At 35.9% G+C, this 25,178-nt stretch overlaps 1 protein-coding gene across 1 annotated transcript in view; it reads right to left on the minus strand.

The window, feature by feature from the left end:
- Positions 1 to 25,178, minus strand: part of FGFR2 (fibroblast growth factor receptor 2) — a 115,977-nt gene that overhangs the window by 49,635 nt on the left and 41,164 nt on the right. Inside the window, exons 4-7 of the mRNA XM_044660192.1 lie at positions 23,885 to 24,054; positions 12,462 to 12,585; positions 4,843 to 4,888; positions 708 to 822 (exon numbers count right to left, since the gene is read on the minus strand). Of these exons, the coding sequence (XP_044516127.1) occupies positions 708 to 822; positions 4,843 to 4,888; positions 12,462 to 12,585; positions 23,885 to 24,054 (455 nt within the window). The remainder of the gene's footprint in view (positions 1 to 707; positions 823 to 4,842; positions 4,889 to 12,461; positions 12,586 to 23,884; positions 24,055 to 25,178) is intronic.

Below are 25,178 nucleotides of genomic sequence, written 5' to 3' on the forward strand. Positions count from 1 at the left end.
CAAGGCTGAGGAACTTATGAGAAGGAAAACTAGCCACATTCAGAGAAAGAACTGTGGGAGTAGAAACACAGAGGAAAAACAACTGCTTGAATACATGGGCTGATGGGGATATTATTGGGGATGTAGACACTAAACGATAATTCTAGTCCAACTATTAATAATATGGAATTAGGTCTTGATCAATGATACATGTAAAACCCAGTGGAATTGTACATCAGCTAAAAGGGCTTAGGAGGGTTTGGGGGAAAGGGAAAGAATATGAAATATGTAACTAGGGGCTTAAAAAGTTTGTAATTTTAATAATATAATATTTTATAATATTAATTAAATTTTTATTTAATTCAATTAATTTATTATATTATATGCCATATATAATATATATAAATTATTTTATTTATTTAATTTAATTAGTTTAATGAATAAAAATTAAAATAATATGTTTTATAATTTTAATACTAGAATGAAGCTCAAGCCTATCTGTAGTAGACACAGATTGAAGATGTTAAGGGCTCCTTTTTAAGAATGTGGTTTTATGGGTATTTTGCTTTAGCTGTCAGAAAATCTCATTTTAAGGGAGAGGAGAATGTCTGAAGAGAAAAGTGAAGTACTATCACCGAATGCCAAAATCAAACTCAAAATTGCAGAGCGGGGAAAAAGTCACCCTTGTCTGTTTCATTCCAAGAGGTAATTGCTGTGAGAAAAAATACCTGAGTGACAAAGAATACATCTTTTTGACTGGCCACTGGAATTGTATAACGTTCCGTTCCTACTCTGTACATAATGACATGTTTGCTTATAACAATCCCCCGACTTTTGCCACAACTGGTAAAAGGTCACCGAATGTACACCACAGCAAAGTTGCTTAATGTCTTCAAGGTCAGTAAACATTACACTGCATCCCTGGGACCAGAAGAATAAGGAGGTTCTTAAATTACACCTATAAATTAATTCAGCTCAGGGTAACTAGCTGCCCAGCCTACACAGGGCTCCTTAGTATTTCCAAAAAGTTAATCTGCGTTCGTTGGAAAAGAACATTTCAAAAGCTGCGCCCTTGTGACAGTGAAATACTTGGAGCCACTAATCACATTGAATTCCCCATGTTGATTTGGAAACAGACAGGCTTAATGCCCTCAATCATCCATTCATCTCAGTGAGCATTTCCTACTTGTTCCTGAAATTAAAATCAAAATTTAATTATAGTTCTCTCAAAATGGCAGTTTCTTAGCAACTAAAAGAAGATGGAGAGAACTGAACATTTCAAGAGCTGAGGATAAGTGAAAACAACCTAGATTTTTTTTTTAAAGGCTCCACCTCGTTTTCTTTAAAGAGGAGATGGTGGTTGCTTTTGTTGCAGAATAGGGCACTAACCCAGTCAGTATTAAGCATGGCTATTAGGAGACAGGCTAACAAAGCACTTTGAAGTTTTAAGGAGGCCAATAACCTGCTAAATACCTCACGCTAATTACAATTAGTAGAATGAGTTCATTGCCTTTTCAAGGTTCCACCGCCTGTGCTTAAAGTGGACAAGCTAAATCCAGTCAGCTGGTCTTTCTACCTATGTGGAACGTGTCAGGCTCTGAACATGAAATTTAGGAGCATGTGGGGGGAAAAAAAGAGGAAGATGAAATGGAAACAGAAAGGAAAAGAAAATGGAAGCTTCCAAAAGGTTCAAGGTACACTACATCATTATAATAATGAGAAAATGCACTGATTTCTCCTTCCTTCCTTGCAGAGGTGGAAGACCACGAGTGTCGGGCACTGCACATAAATGGATGGCCTTGTTAATTTTGCCAAGCTGCAATTCTCGCCCCAAAATTTCTCTTTAGTTCTTTCATATAAGGAATGGCTCAATGAGTAGAGGAAGAGGAGTGGTATATTCAGAACTAAAGATGACATGAAAATAAAAATATTAATAATTTTTTTCAAAGGAAAGTCCTTGGTGACTAAAAAAACTAAAAGCTATATATTCATTTTCAATTATATCGTGTGGTTCTACTTCTGAATTATAAATTTCTACCCTAAAGTCTAGGGTGCACCAGTTATGATTAGAAGAAAACAGTATTCCTGTGGAGGAGCTTTTGGCCATGTAGTCCTCTATCCTACCAGTTATGTATTTTAATTTCTGGCTCCCTCTTTTTTTTTCCATCCTTTGCCTAAATATTATCACTTCATTCTCAAAAGCCTAGTACCTTCCAACATACTTTTTAATATACATATTCTCAACAGAGATAGCGAAGACCAAAGGGCCCAAGTTAAAGACTTGAATATGGTTGTGTGTGTAGATGTGAGTGTTGGAGGGGGGAAGAGTATAATTTTTCTTTCCTGAAAACTAAAGCTTCTAGCCCCAAAGTAACCAAATGGCTTCGAGGGGCCGCACCACATGAAATGCTAGAAGGAAAACACCACTAATCCTTTTGTGCTTGTTCAATGATGTGCAAAAGCAAAGTGACATGGTGATGGTGTCTCCAGGAGACTGGAAAGAACTAAACAGGTGTAGGCAAAGTGCCTCTCCAAATTATCGTCATAGACAATATTATTTGGTGAGGGATTAAATAGCTTCTACCAGTTGTGTGTCAGTTGGGTTTTTCTTCTGTGAACCATAGAAGGAGGACAGGTTATTTATACCACCACAAAGGGTCAAAATGCCCCAAAGCTATCATTCTTTCCCATCCTTCTTTGTTTTGTTCTGAATTTTTTAATGAGCTTAAATAAGTGTTTATAGATATCTTGATGACCAAGTCTTGCCTAGTTTATGTTGAAAGTTGCTTTTCTTTCCTTTGTTAAAATATCTACGTGTATGTGTGTGTGTGTATATATATATATATATATATACACACATACAATGGCAAGGACCACTTGAAGCTTCAGCAAAAGCAGGAAATATAGATCAATTCCTTGAACCTTCAAAAACCTGCCTTTCCCAAAGCCAGACAATGATATTCAAGTCCGTTTACTAAACAAGGACTTTCCTCCTCTCCAGTGCAAAGGCTTTGCACAAGTTCTCCTCTTGTGACATCTCTGGGTTTGCTCTGATGTCAAAGCCCGATGTCACTCTACCCATCCTTCCCCATCAGAAGTGAGACTGGACAACACAGCTGAAAGCAATATCGTCCTGGTAACTCTATGAGGCTGCAACTCGCTGGGCCACCTGCTTCTGCAATGAAACATTTTGGAGGAATGTCGGATTATGGACTGGGGTTTGCAGAGTTGTTTTATTCAAGAAAGGGAGAAGAGTTGAAAAGCCAAAATTTAAGTGAAACTAAACACACCCCAAGTTACAAGACGAAAAGTTTTTCTTTTTCTTGAAAACAATTTGTAAAGAAGAGGCTTAAACCCAAACCACAGAGGCGCCACCGATCAAACTCAGCATCATACAACATGAATGTTTTTTTGTATTCAATTCTCCGCTTTCAATACAAGGGAATGACTAATATTCTCAGCACAGCCTATTATTAAGTGCCACCCTGTGCATTTCATCACTTTCCCCACTGTAAAAGCTACTTTGCTTAAAGAAGACTGGAATGTCTGTCACACTAATCTCTCAGATAACTTGTTTTATCCCTGATATGGTATATGCAGAGGTAAAAGCTTTAAGCACATCTGAGCAAACAAGAAATGCCTCCCATTGGTGAGAGGTGGGGGGAGGAGGAAGTAGAAAGAACAATGAAAAGCTTTTCAAGAAAATGATTGAAATAAAAAAAGGAGACTAAGAACCTACAAACCACCACCACCACCACCCCCTTCATTTTTCCTGAGACAAAACTTGAACCCTGAAAATAAATCCTGCTTTTGTTCTAGAGGCACTTTATTCCCTATGAAATCTCCAAGTAAGAATCTGGGGGTTTGAAACCTTAGTACTATATTTGGATGCTCCCTCTTCTTCATCACTAATATCTGGACAGAAACTCAGTCCTGTCTAGGACTATATATATGGTTTGGGATTAGAAGCTGGAGTCTGAAGTATTTCTAACTTATTAAATAAAAAGCTAAAGAGATGTCAGAGTTAATCATCCTGCCTTCCATCTTCAGAAATTGTGAGGAGATTAAATCAGACTGTGGTGAAATTCCAGTCTGTTTACAAAGTCCTGAAGATTCTTCCTCAATGATCCCTCACATATTTATCCCCTCTTCTCTGTCCCCACTGCCACCACCCTAAAAAGATAAAGTTCCTTCTTCCCACTCACTTTAATATTGTGGTAGTCCCCTAATAAGCTTTGCTATTTCTACTCACTATACCACATTTGCAAGATGGTAAACTCCATCCATGAAAGAAGGCAGCATGTTTTATCTGAATTTTCTCTCTTCCCTAATCCTTAACACACAGTTTTCTATGACTTACCTGCTTAATAAATGTTAACTGAATTGAAATTCAAACTTCAAAACATTCACTAGGAAAGCTAAAGGTAATGACTAGGATGGATCTTCTTTGCTGAACTTTCCAGATTGTTCTGAGCCAGTCATCACTCTTACATCCTCTATATTTTATGATAAACATAGCTAGAGTTTTTATTAATGTTATTAGACCTCTAATGTTGTTTTTGCTCTTTTTTAAAATATAAAACAATTATTAAAGAAATTATATTTATCTCCTCACAAAATCAAACCTGAGAAAGTCTCCTCAAATCACATATAATGATATTGAGCTTAAGAAAAAATTTTAGAATCGTGGTGGGAAGCCAATTCTGAGAGTGAGAGCATGCATGCCTGAATAAAAGCTATTATTTATCATTCCCAAAAGATCAATATATTCCTTCATGAGACTCTGGGCTTTGGTGGGAGATTGGGGGCCAAAGTGGAAAGAGCAAAATCTGATTTATTGATTCAGGCACATCTCTTGGATACAAAGAATTCTTACAGACTTTGCTGGTAATTCCATAGGTGAGGAAATCTGGGGAAGTAAGGAAGAAAGTTATAAGTCCAACAGCAAGTCCTGATTCATAACCATCTTCACCATTTTCTCTCCATTGAGAAACACAGTGGAAAGAGCACTGGGCTTCTCAAGTGGGTAGAGTCTAGTTTTAAGTCATATCTCTAATACTTCCTAGCTACATGACCATGAGCAAGTTAAATAAACTTTTTGATTCTCACTTTCTTGACTTATAAAATGGAGGAAATAATATTTTTGTATCTTAAGTCATGGATATTGTTTAAGGGAAGTATTTTACAAAGTGCTGTATATTTATTATCATTGTAAGCGCCAAACTGGTCAGTTGGAGCTCATCTGTACCTCCAATCTCTGCTTTGATTCTTTATTTTGCTCTACCCCCACATAAAAGCTCAAATGTTGATGCTACTACCATGATCTATCCTGTACCCTACCATCTCTTTGGGGTGTCATCAAGGCAAACAAACTAGAAGTCAACGTGTCATGATGAAGGCTAACTCAATTTTTCTGTATAACACCTACCATGCCCTGTGTTCTAAAAGGGGTTAGTTCAGTGTCTACATAGTTCTTTTGATTATGAAAGTGATGGCATTAAAGAAAACATTAAGTGCAAATATGTCTATAGGATTTATGACATACTATAGATCTTATGTTAGAAAGAGACAAGTTTTTTAAACTAAAGGCCTAAATAGCTAGTTATTTCACAATTTTTTAAAAAAAATTTATTTCTTTAACTTAGAATATTTTTCCATGGTTACATGATTCATGTTCTTTCCCTCCTCTCTTCCCACCCCCCTCCTATAGCCAACAAGCACTTCCACTGGGTTTTACATGTGTCATGGATCAAGACCTATTTCCATATTATTAATATTTGTACTAAGGTGATCACTTAGGTCTACATCCCCAATCATATCCCCATTGAACCATGTGATCAAGCAGTTGTTTTTCTTCTGGATTTCTACTTCCACAGATCTTTCTTTGAATGTGGATTCTACAAATTTGGCAAACATTTATGAAGCCCTTCACCTTCTCCCCCCCCCCATTTGACAATTCAAGATGCATATACAAAATAAATACATGTCCTATCCCATGAGGCATCTATGTCCCATCTATGTCCCACTGGACCTGGAGCTGAAAAGATCTGAGTTCAAATTTGGTCTCAGATATTTACTAATTGTGTGATCCTTTTTTTTTTCTTAAACCCTTACCTTCTATCTTAGAATCAATACTGTATATTGGTCCCAAGGCAGAAGAGTGGTAAGGGCTAAGCAATGGGGGTTAAGTGACTTGTTCAAGGTCAGACAGTTAGGAATATCTGAGGTGCCATTTGAACCCAGGACTTCACATCTCATCTCTGAGCCTGGTTCTTAATCTGAGCCATTCCCCCCAGCTGTGTGATCCTGAATAATTTCACTTAATTTCTATCAGCCTGAGTTTCCCCATCCATAAAATGAGCTTAATATTAGCATCTACCTCCCAGGGCTGGTTTGAGGATCAAATGAGATAATATTTGTAAAGCACTTTACATAATAAAAAGCACTACATAAAAGTTAGCTTTTCTTATTATCCATTGCTGCCATGATTTTACAGTCTTGATGAGGAGTGAATTTATTCCAGATTTCCTAGTTACGACTGTCCCCCTTTTCTTTATGGTTAACTTTCTACACTGTGAGACAGGTGTTCCCAACAAGTAAATCTCCACTTTTATTTAATACCAAGTTAGCTGTTGTTTTCTCCTTCAGTCTATATGCTATCGCTCTCTAACAGCCCATGTTTTATTTTTTAAATTCAAACAATTTAATTTTTTAATTTAAAGAGTTTAAATTAAAACAACGCCATTAGTTTTATTTTTTAAAAGTATTTGAAATGAATGATTATAGTTATTCTGTTCAAGAGCTGAAACCACATAATCATGTTCATCACTAGTCAAAATGAAAACAAAAAGCCATGCCCAAGGGCAGTGCCATGATGGATAGCAGGACAAGGACCCAATCCTTCATCAAAAGCAATCCAGCAGGAAGTATCATACTTCTGAGAAATTCTATATTCACCTAACCCATCGATTAACTAATAACGCAGGGATTCCTTCACTTACTTAAACAAACACGATTTTTGACCCCTGTCCAAAAAGAAATCCAAAGTTCAAATTCTAAAGCTATGTATTTGGGGATATCCTCCCCTCCATCTTCCCCCTACAGAAGGACCACACTAAAGTCTTTGTTTTCCTAGGTGAGGAGGCACCAGCACACAGCCCGGAGCACTAAACAATTTGCGTAATTTCTTCTCCCTCTGAGGGTGTTGCCAAAAGTCCAGTGCCAGATGTAAAATCCACAGTCAGGCTTATCAGTGCTCAGAATAAAAAAGCTCTTCATTCTTAACCTAACAAATACCTGAGGGCAAGCATCAGTGCAGATTCCTTCATGCTCTCAGGCTTTGTCCTATCATGTCCAGGGCCCTCAGCACTCAGGTAAATATGTCAAGTTCCAGCATATTTATGTCAAGGGCTAGTCAACAGCCACATACTGGTCTGCCAGCCTGCAAGTTGGGGCTGGCAGTAACGCCTCAGTGAACCTCCACCCAGCCATAAATGAGGCACAGCCTAAGGTATCTATTAAGACAGTGTCTGTCACTTAATAAATCTCTCCCCAGATGAAAATGAATTTCTAGAAAATTAAACCAATACAGGTCTCAAAAATGACTGCCTTTGACAAACCCACTGATTTGGAGCAAAGGAGGTTTTGCTTCCTTCCTTTTTCTTTCCAGGTTTATAAGATCTCAAAGATGAGTGGAATTCCTCAGAAAGTCGCATTATCTTTGGCAAAGTATGGGAAATAGAATGCAACTATAATACAATCCATGAATATGAGATCCCATTCATCTTCTTGTGGCTCCTTTGGTTGAATCTAACAGTTGTTCCAAAACTGTCTTGTAAAACTCATATCGACACAGAACTTTAGAGTACAAAGGAATCCCATCATCACCGGTACACCTCACTCATTTTTTAAAGATGAGGAGAATGAGCCTTAAAAAGGTTATATGATTTATTTAATGTTTGGCATAGTGGATGCAGTCAAGAAGACCTGGAGTTCATGTCCAGCCATCAACTCTCATTAGCTGCATAGTAAGCTAGACGAGTCACTTAAACCTGTTTGCCTCAGTTTCCTCATCTGTAAAATGGGGGAGGGGAATGGCACCTTCCTCCCAGGATTATTATGAATGTCAAATAAGATAATAATTGTAAAGCTCAGGGCACAGCACTTAACCCAGAGTAAAGGACTATATGTAGCTATAATAATAATCAATGTTGTTATTATCATACAACTATAATCATACTGCCTTCTGCTATATATTGTACTAAATATACTACCTACTGCTATATATTATACTGCCACTTCAAGATATCATTATTTCTGAGAATTTCTAAATTATCATAATTTCTGAAATCAGGAGTTTCACAATAATTTCTTCTTATGAGCAAATGGCTGAATATAGCCATTTTAATGTCCATTTTAATGAGATTCAAGTGAGTCTATTAAGATGATTCCGACAAACTGATCCCTTGCTCTCAACAATGGCAGGCTATTTAATTCCAGGACAGGAGAATGTCATTTAAATTATACAGCTTTTACAGTATAGTGCTGATGTAAATGCTTTTCCAAGGAAGAATTTCAATAAAAAGATCTCACCCATTCTGATGGCCCATGATAACCGAATAGCAAATCTGAGTATCATAGCAACAAAAACAAAACTTAAGGACCAGGGCAGAAAATGGGCTGTCATTTTCACTGGGAAAGGGCCTTGACCCTCTGTGAAACACAGAGGTAGCTGAAAAAGTCATCCCAAAACGGGGATGTATTAAATTTGGGCTGTATCCACATGGGCAGAGGGGACCACTGGTAATTGGCCGTTTGAACTTGAATCCTTTTTGTTCCCACTTGCTGAGATACTCAGATGACTGCCTGCCAATTTTGAAAGTCTAGATGAGAATATTTAGCTGACTCAATCCTTATTTTATTAGTGCCTCTCAAAGCAATTACTAGGGTTTTGAGCAAAGATGAGAGTATTTCACACCTCCATCTTTACTGAAAACGTCTTATACTCCAGTGACATTTGGCTTCTACATGTAAAGAAGGTTCAAGGTTTGGAAAATTATTTGAGTTGAGCTTTAATGGCTATTCCCAACCAGCATTGTGTCATTATTGGCCCATGTTTAGCTGGGACATCTCCCAAGTTTGTGACATCATCAGACCTCTCTCTACTTTACTCCATAGACTCCCAACTCCCTCTACATTACACCACAGAATTATGCCACAGAATCACATGCTCTTTTCAACAAGACAGATTGCTGTGGATTAACTCTGAAGTGAACGATCTTATTATTCAGCAGCACAAATCAAATACAAATCCTAAAACGAGAAGAAATTTCTCAGCATCTCATGGAACAACTGCCAGAATTTTATGCAGAAAGAAAAAAAAACCTTTCAAACGTTCTACAAAATAACTAAAGCTAAAACTTGGTTATGAAAATTCACACAATGGCTTAAGTAAGCAGGATAATGTTAACTGGTAACTCCCATGAAAAACTCTGATTTCAATTAACCAAGGACTGGCAGGTTCATGAGAAAGTGCAAATTTGAAGGGATGCCATCCTATGAGTATTTGGCTCCCAAGATAGAATTCAAATTTTTTGTTTTTAATGTTTAGTTCCTACATACCACCTAAGAACTTAATTTACATGAGAAATAAACACTTGATTTTCACACCCAGAATATGTTATTAGAATTCAAAGTGATATAATTCCCCAATCTTTTTTATTATTTATTTATTTTCCTTCATTCTTCATGCCAAAATAAGCTCTAAGTCATTTGCCCTGAGGTAACCTAATTAAATACTAGTTACTCTTCTTTCAGTTTGTCAAAATTAAACATCACCAAGCCAAGTGCTACACAGATCTTTGTGAAGGGAGAAGGGTTAGGGTGGGGGGGAACCTGTGTTTCCAAAACTTGCTCCCTTATTGACACCCAAGTGGTCAAAATCATGGGAAAACATGAGACATTTCACATTAAGTCTCAGAGCAGCCAAAAAGAAAAAAATAAAACCTTTGAATTAACTGAAACTAAGTGGGGCTAACTTTAGCACAATTCCCACTCCCCCAGCACACACACACACATACGCCCCTTTTTAAACTAATACAAACCACAGGTAAGACCTCCATATGATGAAAGTCAAGTATGTACATGTGTTGGTATGTATTACGGAGGGGGTGGGAGGCCAAAATACGCCTGGAAAACGTTTTGTATTGATCAGTTACCCACTCTGCTGACACCGTAACCTAAAATTTCACTTCAATTCACCAAAAAAAATGGCTATAATAGGCTCCTAGGCTTCGGCCATTAGAAAGGGTTTTCTTATATGGCCAAGCCATGGCAATGGGGCCAAACCACTACTTCCATTTACTTCTCCAATTAGTCCCAATACTCTATGGGTGGGCTTTCCAAATAGCAAGGGCTGTACGTTGGATTATTTACAATAGGATCACCCCATGAACACTTAAGTTTAGCAAATATTTATCAACTGCCTACTGGTGAGCATGGTAAAAAACAAACAAAAAACAAAACAAAAAAAAACACTTCAATTAAATGTAGCTCAAATATCTAGAGCCCAAAAACAGCCAAATATTTTCCTATCTCTGAAGCAAATAGAAGACAATCTGCCAGCCTTATTTTACATGTAAAACAACCACCAATTCAAAAAAGTTTCCTTGTTACTGGTGGAAGCCTAATCTCTTACATCTTCTGCTTCCACAGTAACATATCTTCTTCTGGAGATTAAAAGGATGGCCCTGGGTCATTTAAAATGAAATTGATCACTAGACTATAGTCAAGATAGAGACTGTATAGTCGTACATTTTTAGATCTAATTTATTTTTCATAATTTTCATCAACTGCAATTTTTGCTTAATCTTCAATTAACTCACAAGATCTCTTTATCAGAATTATTTCACAAGTATTTTAGCTAAAAAGAAATAGGTGGATTGAGAGTCCCAAGTATTTATATTTATACTCACTTAAAGTTATGCAACTATAGGTAAATTATTCAACCCCTCTGAACCTCAGTCATTTGTATCCTGGGAATGATAATGCCAATTGTGAACTTCAAAACCACTCTGTGAAGTCGAAACTATGTATAATGTAAATGAAGGGCTTTGCAGACTTTAAAATTCAATATAAGTATCAGTCATTATTATTACCAAAGTTCTTGTGAACCATACTATGGGTACATATAAAATTTGGTTCTTTACTTCAAGTAAATTACTACTAAGTAGCTAGGGAAAAGAAATGCTAATATTTAGTATAACAACCTAAGAACTGAATAGCATTGAATGTTGCATCCTTTATGAAGTCTAAGATCATTTGCATACTAACATGGACTAGATTTCCATTCCTCCATCTTTTACACTATTTCTAACAAGTTTGGCATCTTCTTACACGATGAGGTAATCACCTCCAATAATGGAAAGCAAAGTTAACTGCCGGAGTAGATAGATAGACTCTGTGCAGTGCAATGGGCAGTAGACCAGGAATCATGAGATCTATATGTGAGTGGCAGGTCTGCTACTCCTTGGTCTTTCATCTTCTGGAGCATTGGCTTCCCCATCTACAAAATGAGGAAGTTGAGCAAGATTCTGTCTAGAGTCTTTCCAATTCTAAATGGGTAATCTCTACCAGTTTGCTTCCAGTGGCAAGAAAGATCCCTATCTATGTTCTAAAACAACTTTCATCCTAGAGCTAGTGAAGGGAATTTTAGTGGCAACCTCATCTATCAGCAGTTACCATAGTATCAACCCTTTACTCAAATACAGATGATATTTCCTTTTGTTGTATTTTTTTATTCTAAAAAAGAAGTAACCTTTACTTCTGTATTTTTTCTGACATCCAATAACATTTGTCTAACTAATATCAGTTTCTAAACTGACAGAACTTTTTACTCTATACTCATCCTACCCTAGATGGGAACTAAGAATAGTACAGAGGGCACATAAAACTTGACTAATCAGGGGATAAGAAATTGTCAAAAAATAGAAGTAGTCTTCTCAAATAAGAAGCTGTATTTGGAAGGAGTAAAAATAATAATAATCTCTCTTTAAACTATCCATAAAACTAGCCATCCTTTATTCTTTTCAATTACTCAAACTAGATTAAACGAAAGGCTTCCTATACACTAAAATAGTTATGTCAGCACTTTTTTGTAGTAGTCAAGTTCCAGAAATGAAGTAGATGTCTTCTGATTGCAAGATGTCTAAACAAATCATGGAAATGAATGTAATGGAGTATTGCTGTGCTAAAAGAAGTAATGAACATGATTGACGCAGAGAAGCATAGAAAATCTTCTTTGAACTTATATAAAGTAAAATATTCAAAGTCAATGACAACCATCACAATATAAATGGAAAGAATAATCACCATTAAAACAATCAAAAATTAACCTTAAAAGATAATAAAGAATAAGCTCAACCCAACAAAGAAGAGGTAAAAGAATAATTTAGGGCTATCTATTCAGGTAGTATTATACTTACCAACAACATCAAGATGGTATGTGTGGTTGATGGATCCATATTCATTTTCGACTACACACGTATAATTTCCTTTGTCAGATGGCACCACACTCTCCATGATAAGACTCCAGTGCTGATTTCGTACCTAAAATGATGATAATAAAAGTTATTAAAGTTTTATTGTATTAAGCATTATACACCAGGAAGGGAAAGAGAGAAGGAGGAAAGATAGAGGGCTTGAATGCTATGTTTACTTTCCAATCAAGTATGAAGAAATATGGCAGCTAAAGAATAACCATTAGCATGATCAACAAGTGTTCACTGGAAACCGACATGATTTTAGAATCATTCTGTCATTCAATGACTCAGAGCCACAAAAAAGGTAGGCATTTTTAACTCATGTAAATGTTTCATGATTAAGCCAAAGGGCATGTGTCTAAGGTGCCAAGAACAGATACTTGGCAGATTCACAATACAGAATGGTAAAATGGGCTCAAAGGTTATGCACCAGATAAATAGTATTATGGAATGATGGAGCCTGACCATAATAAACATGGACTAAATTCTCCAGCCTAAAGTCTCAGTAACATGATCAATAAATGCAGGCTACCACTATTGTTATCATTATCAGTCCTCCTGTATTTCACATCCAATCTTCATTACTTGTAGTTTCTAGCCTCTAGGGAGGGTTTGCTCATATATTCCTTGTGTCAAGAATACTCATCTCTAAACTATTGCATGTCTTTCCAGTTCCAGTTCAAATTACATTTTCTCCATGATGATTTCTCTGTGTCCCCTAAGACTAAAGGAATCTGCTCCTTCTTTACATTTTCTTAGTATTCTGAGTCCCTCTTAACTTGACTTTCCCATTATGGTTTCCACATTATACTTAATGTGTGCTCACCTATAAATGACGTGAAGATTAGGACTGCAAGATCCAGAAAGCATGGAAAGAACATACCATAAAGCCTTGCACATAGTAGACATTTAATAAATATTTGCCAAATGAATAAAATAACAAATTAAGAATTAAGTCTGGCTCTGTTATCCTTGTTATGTCATTGATCTAAATGACAGTTTCCTTCAATTCTGGATACCTTGGACTTAGAACCTAGATTATACGAAACAGTTCTTAGCTTTACTACAAAATCTAGGGAGACTCTCTTCTGGAATTGTATTTGCAGGTCTTGAGGTGCCTCAGCCAGGTAACCAACAATTACACTTTAACAAATAATTGTTGACCTTCCTACTATCTCCAAGTCCCAACTGGTTTCCTAAGACTCTGCAAAGACTTCTTAGGAAGTGAGCTCAACCCTATCTGCTAATGGAATATATTGAATTAAACCCATGATTTATTAGATATCCATTATATTTGAGAGAACTCCAACTAAGGGAGAACTATATCCTCAGATACCCTAAGATTTGCAACTATCTGCTTATATGACCCCTTAGACATTAAAAAGAAAATGCATTCATGTTAAAGTAAGTTATAAGGATTTCTATTCAAAATGTAAAGCAAAATATTGGGAAGGAGATTCAACTGGGCTATGCCAATGTAACAAAAATATTTTCAGAGATCATTTGTAGATTTAATTTTCTGCCAATGAATTAGCAAAGGTATGCTTTTTAACACTAGGGGAAAATAATAATAAAATTCATTAATTATTAAATAATTATTATTTTAAAGTTGTTATTATAAAATAATTATTAGATATAAAATTCATTTAGAATTTAGAGTAAAGCTCTAGAATATTAAAGAAAATTATAAAAAAATTGAAGGAATAAAGTGGGAGGGGGGTAGCATTTTCAGACTTCAAGCAACATTACAAAGCTGCAGTCATCAAAGGTATTTTGTGTTAGTTAAACAAATTGAAAAGTTAATAAATGGAAGAGAATAAACAAAGGAGAATCAGAAAATGATAGAACTCAAAATATTTAAAATATATTACTTAGAAAAAAACTCCCTTATTGATAATAACTGGGAAATCTGAACAGCAGTCTGACAGAAATTAAGCCTAGACCAACATCTTAACCCATATTCCATTAAAATAATTTAAAAGGTATACCTGATCTGATTATTAAAGATCATGTTATAAAAAATTAAAGAGAAATATACCTTTTACCTTTTTTAACTTTAAGTAAGAGATGAATTCTTAATTAAATAAGGGATAATTCATATTTAAGATAATAATTTTCATTAAATAAAATTAAGAAGTTTTTGCATAAACAAAATTAATGCAGCTAGAATAAGAAGGTAAGGAATTTAATGTGAAAAAATATTTGTATCAAGTACCTCTAATAAGAATTAGGTATCCAAGATATTAGGACAGTAGGTGGACTTGAAACTGGGAAGACTCATCTTCTTGAGTTCAAATCCCACCTCAGACTTTTACTAGCTTTGGGACCCTGGGCAAGTCATTTAAGCCTGTTTGCCTCAGTTTCTTTATCTATAAAATGAGCTAAATGGCAAGCCACTCTTTGCCAAGAAAACCTCAAATGGGGTCAAAAGAGTCAAACGTGACTAAAACTATCAATGAATGTAAGACATATGGACAAGGAACAGAAATAAGATGATCAAAAAACCACACCAGACATGAGGTCAAAAGATATAAGCAAACAATTCTCAAGAAAAGAATTTCAAATTACCAACAATCATAGGAAAGAATGCTTCCAGTCATAAAAGAAATGTAAATCAAAACAACCCTGAGGTTTCGCCTCCAATTCAATTTGCCAGCAAATTGCCAATACTGGCACACTAATGCAGTGGTGGTAGAATTGTGAATGAGTCTGATTCTAGGAATCAATTTAGAATTATACTAATTAAGTGTCTAAATGTTCATAACCTTTGATCCCTATTGTTAAGCATATACCCTCATGAGGTGACTGATAAAATGAAAGGTTCTATATATACTAAAATATATACATATATACATATGTACATATTCTTATGTTTGTGTATCATACACACACACACTATAGGAGCACTTTTTGTGTTAGCCAAGATCTAGAAATGAAGTGCATGTCTATTGATTGGGTGATAGCCAAACTCTTATAAGTGAATGTAATGTAATATTGCTGTAATATTGAGCATGATCAAAACTGAGAAACATGGAAAGACTTCTATGAACTGATGCAAAGAAACATATTGTAATAAATTTGCTTCTGACAATATGCAGAGTCAAGAAATACTACAACATTGTAACTGGAAAGAACAACCACCATAAAATGTATCTTGAAAGATAATAAAGAAAATCTCAAAGAAGAATTAAAGAAGTCATCTCCTTCCACTCCAGAGGTTGAGAGGGAGGAGGTCACTGATATTGAATATTTCATATAAATTCAAACTTTACTGATGTATTAATACATTTTGCTAAAAAAAAGAAAAAGTGGGTTTTTTTTTAAGTTTTTGCTATAGGAGATAGTTCTCTGGAAAGGGAGAGCAGGAGAGCTTCAAGAGATAGGAGTCAAGAGTCAGAATTCTCCTCTCAGAAAGGGGTTCCCCCGTAGCCTCCAGAGTCAATTGCATAGGGCATAGTTCAGGGATGAGGCGATAGGTCCTACGTCACCAAGTCATGTAATCCATCATTTAGCCATGCTGTAAATATTCAGTTCTTTGAGCCCTCACTCAAATGTCACTCCCTTAAGCCTTTAATCATCCCTAGTGCCCTTCCCTGGACTTCATCCAAACTGTCAATGTCTTTCTTGCACTTAGATCCAAATTTGGCGTAGTGTATTCCCAAACTGCTAAGGGAAAGAATATTATTTTCCTTAGCCCGAGACACCGAACCTTGGCATATACAGCTTAGTAGATCATTGCCTTTTTTTAACATCAGAGCATATGGTAAGCTTGCATGTAGCCTGCGATCCATTATTACATCAAGCTCTCCCTGGGTGTGATTGCATTCCACACGAGTCCCTCCCTCCTAGAACACACACACACAGTTTATTTCCTAGAGCAGCACTGTGACAAGTGGTTAATATTCACAAATTTCTTTTAAGATAAAGAGCACATTTACAACAACTGGATATTTCTGTATTTTGTAGGTTATCATCAATACCACCTCCATGCACTGCCAATGATGCTCATTTTCTCCTTTCAGTGACCCAATTTTTGATTCCTTTCCTATCACCAATATAGATTTTACTAAGCTACAGCATTTTCCCAAAGGATCCCCTTGTAAATCCCAAACAATGATTATTATTCCTATTAAGCAAGTGTCACACTATTCTAACTGGTCATTCCTTACAAGCCCTGGAGATTGAGTTCTTATTAACTCAGGAAAATGGGAAAACAAAGGCTTAAAAAAAAATTACACTGCCCTAGTTGTGTGAATTCCTTAGACTTGAAGACAAAATATGTGGCCTAAGCAGGTTTTTCTAAATTCTTTTTCTGCCTTTTTTAGGTCTAAATTCCTTATGAAAGATAAGTAAGACACATTTAGAACACCTCTGCATTTTAAAGGATTCTGCAGGGAGGGGTTGCTGTTGTGGAAGGCTTCTGGCAGTAATTTTTCTGCTACAGGCCTTCACAACAGGCAGGCAGACTCCAGCAGGCCCTACAGGAGTCTCCACTTGGCCTGCCCTTCCTAACCACCCCCCCAAGCCTTAGGGCATGTTATCTTTATTCTTCATCAGCCAGAGGAACTGGACTGAGAAGCACAGGAATTTAAATAGTGCTCTCAAGAAGTATGTTTGCTGAATTTGACAGAAAAAAAATTATTTTTGTCTTCTTACCCAACACAAATACAAAATTCTACAAAGCATACCCTTTCAACTAAAATTCCAAACCTGAGAAAGAAGCAGGTCTTTCTAAATACTTCTGCTTACTTTCCTCAGGCTACTTCTCTTAGTCAAACCAATGTGTCCTTAAGGAACAAATAAAGCATATGCTAGAATTGTGTCAGTATGAGAAGACTCCAAGTTTAAATCCCGAGAGTCTATTAACTAATTGTGATCAATGCGTTAATAGTTTTAAAGTCTGTGATAAATCAGTTAACCTCCTTGGGCCTCAGTTTCTCCATCTATAAAATGAGGGGTTTGGACTGGGTTAGATAGTTTCTGAAGTCCCTTTCAGCTACTGATCTCTGATTCTCTCGATGATCCCATAAGGGAGTTGGACTGGATGATATCTCAGGTCTGATTCCTGCTGTACATTTACAGTCCTATGACATAAAAACAACCAGGTGGAAAGTCATTGCTTTAGTCAGTTATACCATTACTTGGTCTGTTGTTGTATTCAGTTGGTCAGTTGTGTTTGACTATTCAATGACTCCATTTTGGATTTTCTTGGCAAAGAAAATGGAGTGGTTTGCCATTTTCTTCTCCAGCTTATTTTACAGATGAGGAAACTGAGGCAAACAAGGCTTAATGACTTGGCCAGGGTCACACAGTAAGTAGCCAAGGCCAGATTTGAACTCGGGAAGATGAGTCTTCCAGGCTCTTGGCCCCAGCACTCTAACCACTGCACACTTAGCTGATCTACACAACGTGAAATATCTTCAAGCTTCCAAATATTAGATACTACATGCACTAAAACATCCAGATGACTATCACTTTTCAACTGGAGGTTTTCTCATTATGTTAGAAGTAACCTACTGTGTCTTAATACTGCCGACTTCCCTTCTCCTTTCCTCTGGTTTTCTGAATCAGAAGCTAATGTGTTGTTAACATAAAACTCGAGGATTCTATAATTTTCACATTTCCGCCTAACAGTCTGAATGGCAGAAACCAAGATAAAATTCAACTCCTATCAGTTAGGACTAAAACAAATAAAGTACAATTGAACTAACACTAATCCATAATACTTCATTCATAAATAAGACACTTGTGGAAGTTGAAGTAAAAACCCTTACAAATCTTATGGAATAGAAATTCCCCCCATTTTCATTGTGTTTAAACAACCTGAACTTATAGTGTATAAAAGGGGCTGGGACAAGGCAGCTTATCAAAATGTAGAGGTGGAAACAAACACCTGTTAATACTTAAACAGTAAGACTGATAGTGGTAGGTTTGCTTTTTAGGAGGTATACAGAGAGCTTGGCTCTAGTAATCCCTGATGCTAACGTTGACGGAAACTCCTCATTCCTTTTAGAAAACAATTCTCTAGTTGTTTCAGGAGGGGATAGGTAAGGAACTAGGGATGGCAAAACCACACAATACCCTGCACCTCTCTCTAGAGATAGCTACTCTTCTTACACCTCAACTCCTTCCTTTCTCAAAAGTCACTCTGTCTACAGTAAAAGTGTGTGGCTTCAACTTCTAAAACACGCATAGCCTTAAAACTATACAAAATTGTGCCAGGTTAAACAAGTGAGTGGAATTTATTCTTCTATTTATTGATTCACACCCTTATTTTTTTTTAAATTTTAAACCCTTAACTTCTGTGTATTGACTTATAGGTGGAAGATTGGTAAGGGTAGGCAATGGGGGTCAAGTGACTTGCCCAGGGTCACACAGCTGGGAAGTGTCTGAGGCCGGATTTGAACCTAGGATTGAGAGGCCTGGCTCTCAATCCACTGAGCTACCAAGCTGCCCCCTCACACCCTTATTTTTACTTAAGGTTGAGAAACCATTCTAAAATCTCCAACTCAATTGCCAATTAATCCTGGAATTAATTGGGATCTGAAGTCACCGAGGGGAAACAAGCACTAAGTTTGTCAAGGTCTATCACTTGTATTAATATTGTTACTGTCTGAAAACATGAAATCAGAATGGGAAAAGCAAAACATCTTTTTAATTTCTCTTGTACCATGATCACAGAATTAGATATATGATGGTAAATGAAAGATCGAAAAAGCTCAACAGAGTATAGAATGTTAATATGAGTTCTAATGATTTTTTCCCCTTAAAACTCTAGATTTATTATGCACTTTCAATTTCAGAATGAAATTTACATTATAAAGGTTTTAGAATAGCATTGAAATAACCTTAAAAATGCAGTTCAGATTAATTGACCCACAAGGCATTAAGTAGGTTTAACTGTGATTAATAGGGAAAAAATGGTATAATGACTGGATTTTCCTCTCTTGTGTCTGAAATAAATATGAAAAACAAATGTTTGGACCACTAAGGAAGACCTCAAGTATTTTAACAAAGCATTTTTAAACCTTGGTTTTGGGGGGACAGAACTAATATTAACCTTTTAGGTTAGATATATTATAATACATTTTGTTGGTGGTGGTGGTGTGTGTGTGTGTATGTGTGTGTGTGTGTGTGTGCATGTTTAAGCATAATGAAAAGGTGTACTTGAGTGTATCTAAGAATTCTTTTTTCTCCTTTGTCTCTGTCATTACCTAGTTAAGAAATTAGGAAATATGAAGGTTTAGTAACAACCAATTTCTTGATTTTCTCAAAAAAATAAATTTTTTTTACAGAAACCTAGAATCAAAGGGGACCTCAGAGGTCATCTAGTCCAAACAATACCTGAATAAGACTCTACACTAAAACGTCTTGGGGAAAGTGGTCATCAAGCCTCTGCTTGAATTAGGAATCTCACCACTAGAATTAGCTTCAAAAAATAAGGCTTTCTATGTGAGATTTAAACTTTGCAGAATTTTGAATGCAATTATTCATCTGATCAAATTTTAAAGCTGAAAAAGTTAGAGATTATCCAGTCCAAGACTTCTTAACCATTTGTCTCATGGGCACTAACCTATGGACTTCTCAGATTAATGATTATTTTTTAAGTCATAATTCAAGGAAATTCCAAGTTTCAATTGAAGGCTAGTGAAAATAAGGATGGAATTCTTTCCCCATACAAGTTCAGGAACCCCTCAAGCTAAAAACATCTAATCTAATATAATGCCCTTATTTTACAAATAAGGAAACTGAGACCCAGAGGGGTCAAATTTCCTCTATATTACAAAGTGTTGTCAAGGGTCCATAGATAGCAGTTTTTCAAATCAACCACACATCACTGCAGACCACCTAGAGTTATATCTTTAGTTACCTCTTTGTTGCCAGAACATAGAGTTTTAAGTCATTTGTCTCCTAAACATGGATAGATCTATTTTGTCAGTCAATGCAATTGAAACAAAAAGTATGTATATATTCATGTAGTAAAATGAGGTTCCTACCATATGTCTGAACTAGGTTGTTGGTTTGTTGGTTTTTTTTTTCCCCTTAGCTGGCCTCATTTTTCTAACATCTCAAAAAAAAAACTGTAAATTGATGGAAGGTAGCCAAGTTACCCCACTCATAAAAAGGTGGAAGGTGCTAGGCAGCTGTGCTGCTTAAGCTCAACCACAGTTTATGGAGTAAGCAAATTTATAAAGAAACACTCACAGAAACAACCAGTGTTTCTTATGGAAACTTTTCTAGAAGTTTCTTTCTGCAAATTTACATTTTGGAAAACTTGACACTTTCCTTCCTCATTAAGAGAAAATGGAAAAGAAAGAGCAAGTGTGTGAGAAGCCTGAGAAGTGAGCAGTTTATATATTACGTGATTTCTTTGCTCTGTGCTTACATTCAGCCTGCTAAATTTGACATTTTTTATGAATGTGACCTTGGGTAAGTCACTTAACCTCTATAAACCTCAGTTTTCCAATCTGTAAAATGAGGCAGGGGTGCGCTAATGACCCCTAAGACCTTCTTCAATGCCATGTTATTGACCCTAAGTACATTTTTCATTAGGTGACATTTTTGGAAGATCATTTCTTTAAAGTCAATTTGGATGATGAAAAAAAAATAGCAAAAAGATACCAATGGCCAAGTGAGAACAAAGCAAAGTCTAGATGTAGGAAGTTACCCAGGATACAATATACAAGAGGGTAGAACAAGCCACGTTTTTCATTTTTACCTTTTGTCTTATAACCTATTTTTTAATTCTGACCTCCATGGTGTATAGGTATTTTGCTCCAGGTAAGTGAAATCACATGTTATTCAGTGGAGATTCAAGGCTCCCTACAGACAGCAAACAAACTTTGCCTGGGGTCTATCTATGCCTTATCCTGGCCCTGAGTGGTGGTGACACCAACCTTTGAGAGCTCCACCAGAAAAAGGACAGCTGAAGGATAGAAGTCAGAAGAATGTGAATTGACAAAATAGATGTTTTCTAAAAAGGTCTCAATGAATAAGAAAGAGCCTTCCCCCCTTCAAGCAACTCAAGTATTAACTCTATGGCTGCCTCTATTGTTTCAAATATATGTTACTTAGTTTAATAAACTATTAGGAAGGATTATATTTTAAATAATACAACTTTCTCAGAAGACTGGAGCATTCTTTTCCCATTACTTTTATCTAGATTTCAAAAAGTTATGGAACTCCAGAAATTTCTAATTCCAAGTATCCCAATATAATTCTGCTCAGTCTATAAGGCACAGACAAATGCCACCCTTGTAAAAGTCCTATGTTTCCCTCTAGTTAGAAGTGAGCTCCCCTTCCTAGATCACACTTCTTCTTTCATCCTTTTGGACTCTTTTTGTGAATATATCTTATTCTCTCTACTAGACTATAAGTTCTTCAGAAAAAAAGAAACAAGTTTTATTCTTCTTTGTACATAGTAGGGATGGGGACTCCATTGTGATCTCTTTGCCATGGGGAATTTTGAAATGAGGAAACTCACTTTACCAATGTAGGTTGGCACCTTCTTTGCAACCTATAATCTTAGAGCACTCTAGGGTTGCACAACCAACTTGTATTAGAAAAGAGACTTGAACTCAAGTATCTCTAGCTTCGAATCCAGCTCTCTTGCTACCATACCATAAGGGTTCACAGTACGTATTCAATAAATATCAACAATGTTTGCCAAAGCCCCTTACTTAATGACCACTCAACTCTCCTGGAATAAATATTCTTGCTCTCTAAAAACGTCAACTAGATTCATGTATGCCCACTCTTGCCTCTATGCCTTCATATTTAACTTATTTCTTACCCACTGGCTTTAAGCAAAAGAAATTCTCAAAAACAATAGAAAAAAAATAGGTGGTGTTTTTTTAAAGCCCACAGGCAGCTGAAATTACCACTGTGATTCTGAAATAAAAATCACTTTGTTAGAATCATAGCACTGACATCCTTCTCCATCTTCTTCGTGCCAATATCTAAACAAAATTCTTTTCTGCAAGACCTTTTGGACCAAATCAACCACTACTATTTGGCACATAGGAACAGACCCTAATTAGCATACTTCAGGTTCAAATGCACTGTTAATGGTTCAGATTGGCCCATTGCCCTCATCTGAAAACACTTTGAATGAGAGGTTTGCCAAATTTTAATAGGCCCAAATGAGGCACATGACCAAACTTCATCTTATTTTTATTTGATTTCATAAGAATCTCTGAAGATAGAAGAAAACTGTATTAACTCTGATTCCTCTGATACTTGCTGATAACTTAGAAATATTTCAAAATCAAATCCTTCATCCTAGCTCATCTAATGGTCATAGTACAGGGACTGTTCTTGTATTTCTTAAAATTCTGCTCCATGTTTCAGGTTTTATAGACTATAAAATACATAGAAAACAGGCTCTCAACTTTTGACCCTTCTTTTACGAAATGCCTCATAAGGAACAATGTAAATGGTGAAATGCATTTCAAATCACATGTGTAGTCCAGGCTATAAACAACTAAAATCTCTTGTTTTGTTTGTTTTGTTCTGAAATTCTGTGTCTATGTCCCAAGAATTTCTGAAAACTAAATAAATAATTTAATATTTTTCACATTCTACTTAGGGTTTATTGTTTTTTTTAAACCATTAGTTTCTGTCTCAATAACAACTCTTAAGACAAAAGGTCAAGGGCTAGGCAATTGGGGGTTAAGTGACTTGCCCAGGGTCACACAGCTAAGAAGTGTCTGAAGCCAGATTTGAACCTAAGTCCTCTCAATTTCAAGCTTATCCACTGAGCAAGCTAGGGTGGGCTCTCTTGTTCATCTCTTCCTAAGGTTTAAAGTCTAGAGAGCTCTCATAAGAATTGATGCTTTTTGTTGTTATTTCTTTTTACATCAGAGCTACCACATTACATTGTTAAGGCAATTTGGTGAAGGAGAAAGCATTCTGAACATAGAATCAGAAAGAACTAGGTTCAAATCCTACATCTGACATTAATAAATTAAAAACTGTTTGATCATAGGCAAGTCACTTAACTCATTAATTTCTTCATCTGCAAAATGTGGATAACAATATTTGTAATTCCTTCCTCGTCTGACTGTTGTGTGGAGCAAATGAGATACATAGGATGCTTTGCAAATCTTACAATGATATATATCATCAATTATCATGGAAGAAATCAGCATCTCTTTTGAATCACTGAATATCCCTATTCTAAGTCAAGCCTTTGGGTTCACATCAATGTGTATATATCCCCAAAGGCTCCTGCAATTAGTCTGAAACCTTAGTAAAAACAATAACACTACAGCCATTATTTCGATAATAAAAAATGATAAGGGTCATGCTCATAGATACAAACTTTAAGTGAAAAAAATCCAAAAAAGTAATAATTAATTAATTACCTTGTATCCACCAATACGATGTTCTTGCTTGAATTCTTTCCCATTCTTTAACCATCTCATACTTGGTATTGGATTTCCCCCAGCAGGACAACGAAATTTCACTGTGTTAGCTGCTGGGACAGCGTGTAACCGCTTTTCCATCTTCTCTGTATGAGTCCAATATGGTGCTCCTGTTTCCAAAAGCAATCATAAAAAAAGATTCTTCATCAACTATACTGAAAATTCCCTAGCAAAAAAAAAAATTTAACTAGTATATGAAAGGCTTAATATTTATGAAACTTTAAAAATTATGTAGTATTTTCCTTAGGAAAGAATTATGTTTTTCTTTAAAAAAAATCTTACTTTCTGTCTTAGAATCAATAGTATATATTGGTTCCAAGGCAGAACCATGTTAAGGGGTAAGCAATACAGATTAAGTGACTCGTCCAGGATCACAAAGTTAGGAAGTGTCTGAGGGCAAGTTTGAACCCAAGTCCTCCTATCTCTGGGCCTGGATCTCTAGACACTGAGCTAGGAAAATATTTTCAAAAATTTACTCAATACATAAAGAGGATCCAACTCTAGGCATATTATTTAATGGTTAAAGCATATCAAAAACTTGTTTCCAATTTTATTTTTGTTTTTATTATCAGAAAGACATTTTAATTTCATGCATCAATCAATCAAACAAGAATTTTTTTTATGTGCCAGCTACTGAGCTAGGTGTAGTAGATACAAAGGAAAAATAAACGTAGTCCCTGGCTATCAAGAAGCTTAATTTCTAATGGAGAAGATAATATATACATAAGTTGAAATTTTCAAGCTACATAGAAAGAATAGATGCAGGGGGGAAAGGTAATAAATAGGTAAGAACTAGGAAATAGAAACTTCAAGGGAGAAGACAACAATAGCTGGGAGAGTTAGGAAAGACCCCCTCCAGAAGATAGATTTAGAGTGAGACTTGAAGGAAGCCAAAGATTCTAAGAAGCATAAGCATATTTTACATTGCATATGATTCAAGTACGGTGATATTTGCACAATTGCAACTAAGATCTCTAAAATTATTCTATATGAAAACACATACTAATATAAAATCAAAACGTTAACAATTCACTCAACTTTTTGCTAAAGCAATTCCCTAACTGGCATATGATCATCTCACAAATTATTAATGAAACCCAACAAAATTAGTACGAGTTTTTTGATTAGCCAAATTTGGATATTATTTCAATCCAAATAAAGACATTTTAGCCCACTGAGTTTCCTTTTCCTAACTGTTCTACATCTACTAATCAAAGATGGAATAATAGTAGAA

The sequence above is a fragment of the Gracilinanus agilis genome, chromosome 2 (assembly GCF_016433145.1).
Source record: "Gracilinanus agilis isolate LMUSP501 chromosome 2, AgileGrace, whole genome shotgun sequence".
Lineage (NCBI taxonomy): Eukaryota > Metazoa > Chordata > Mammalia > Didelphimorphia > Didelphidae > Gracilinanus > Gracilinanus agilis.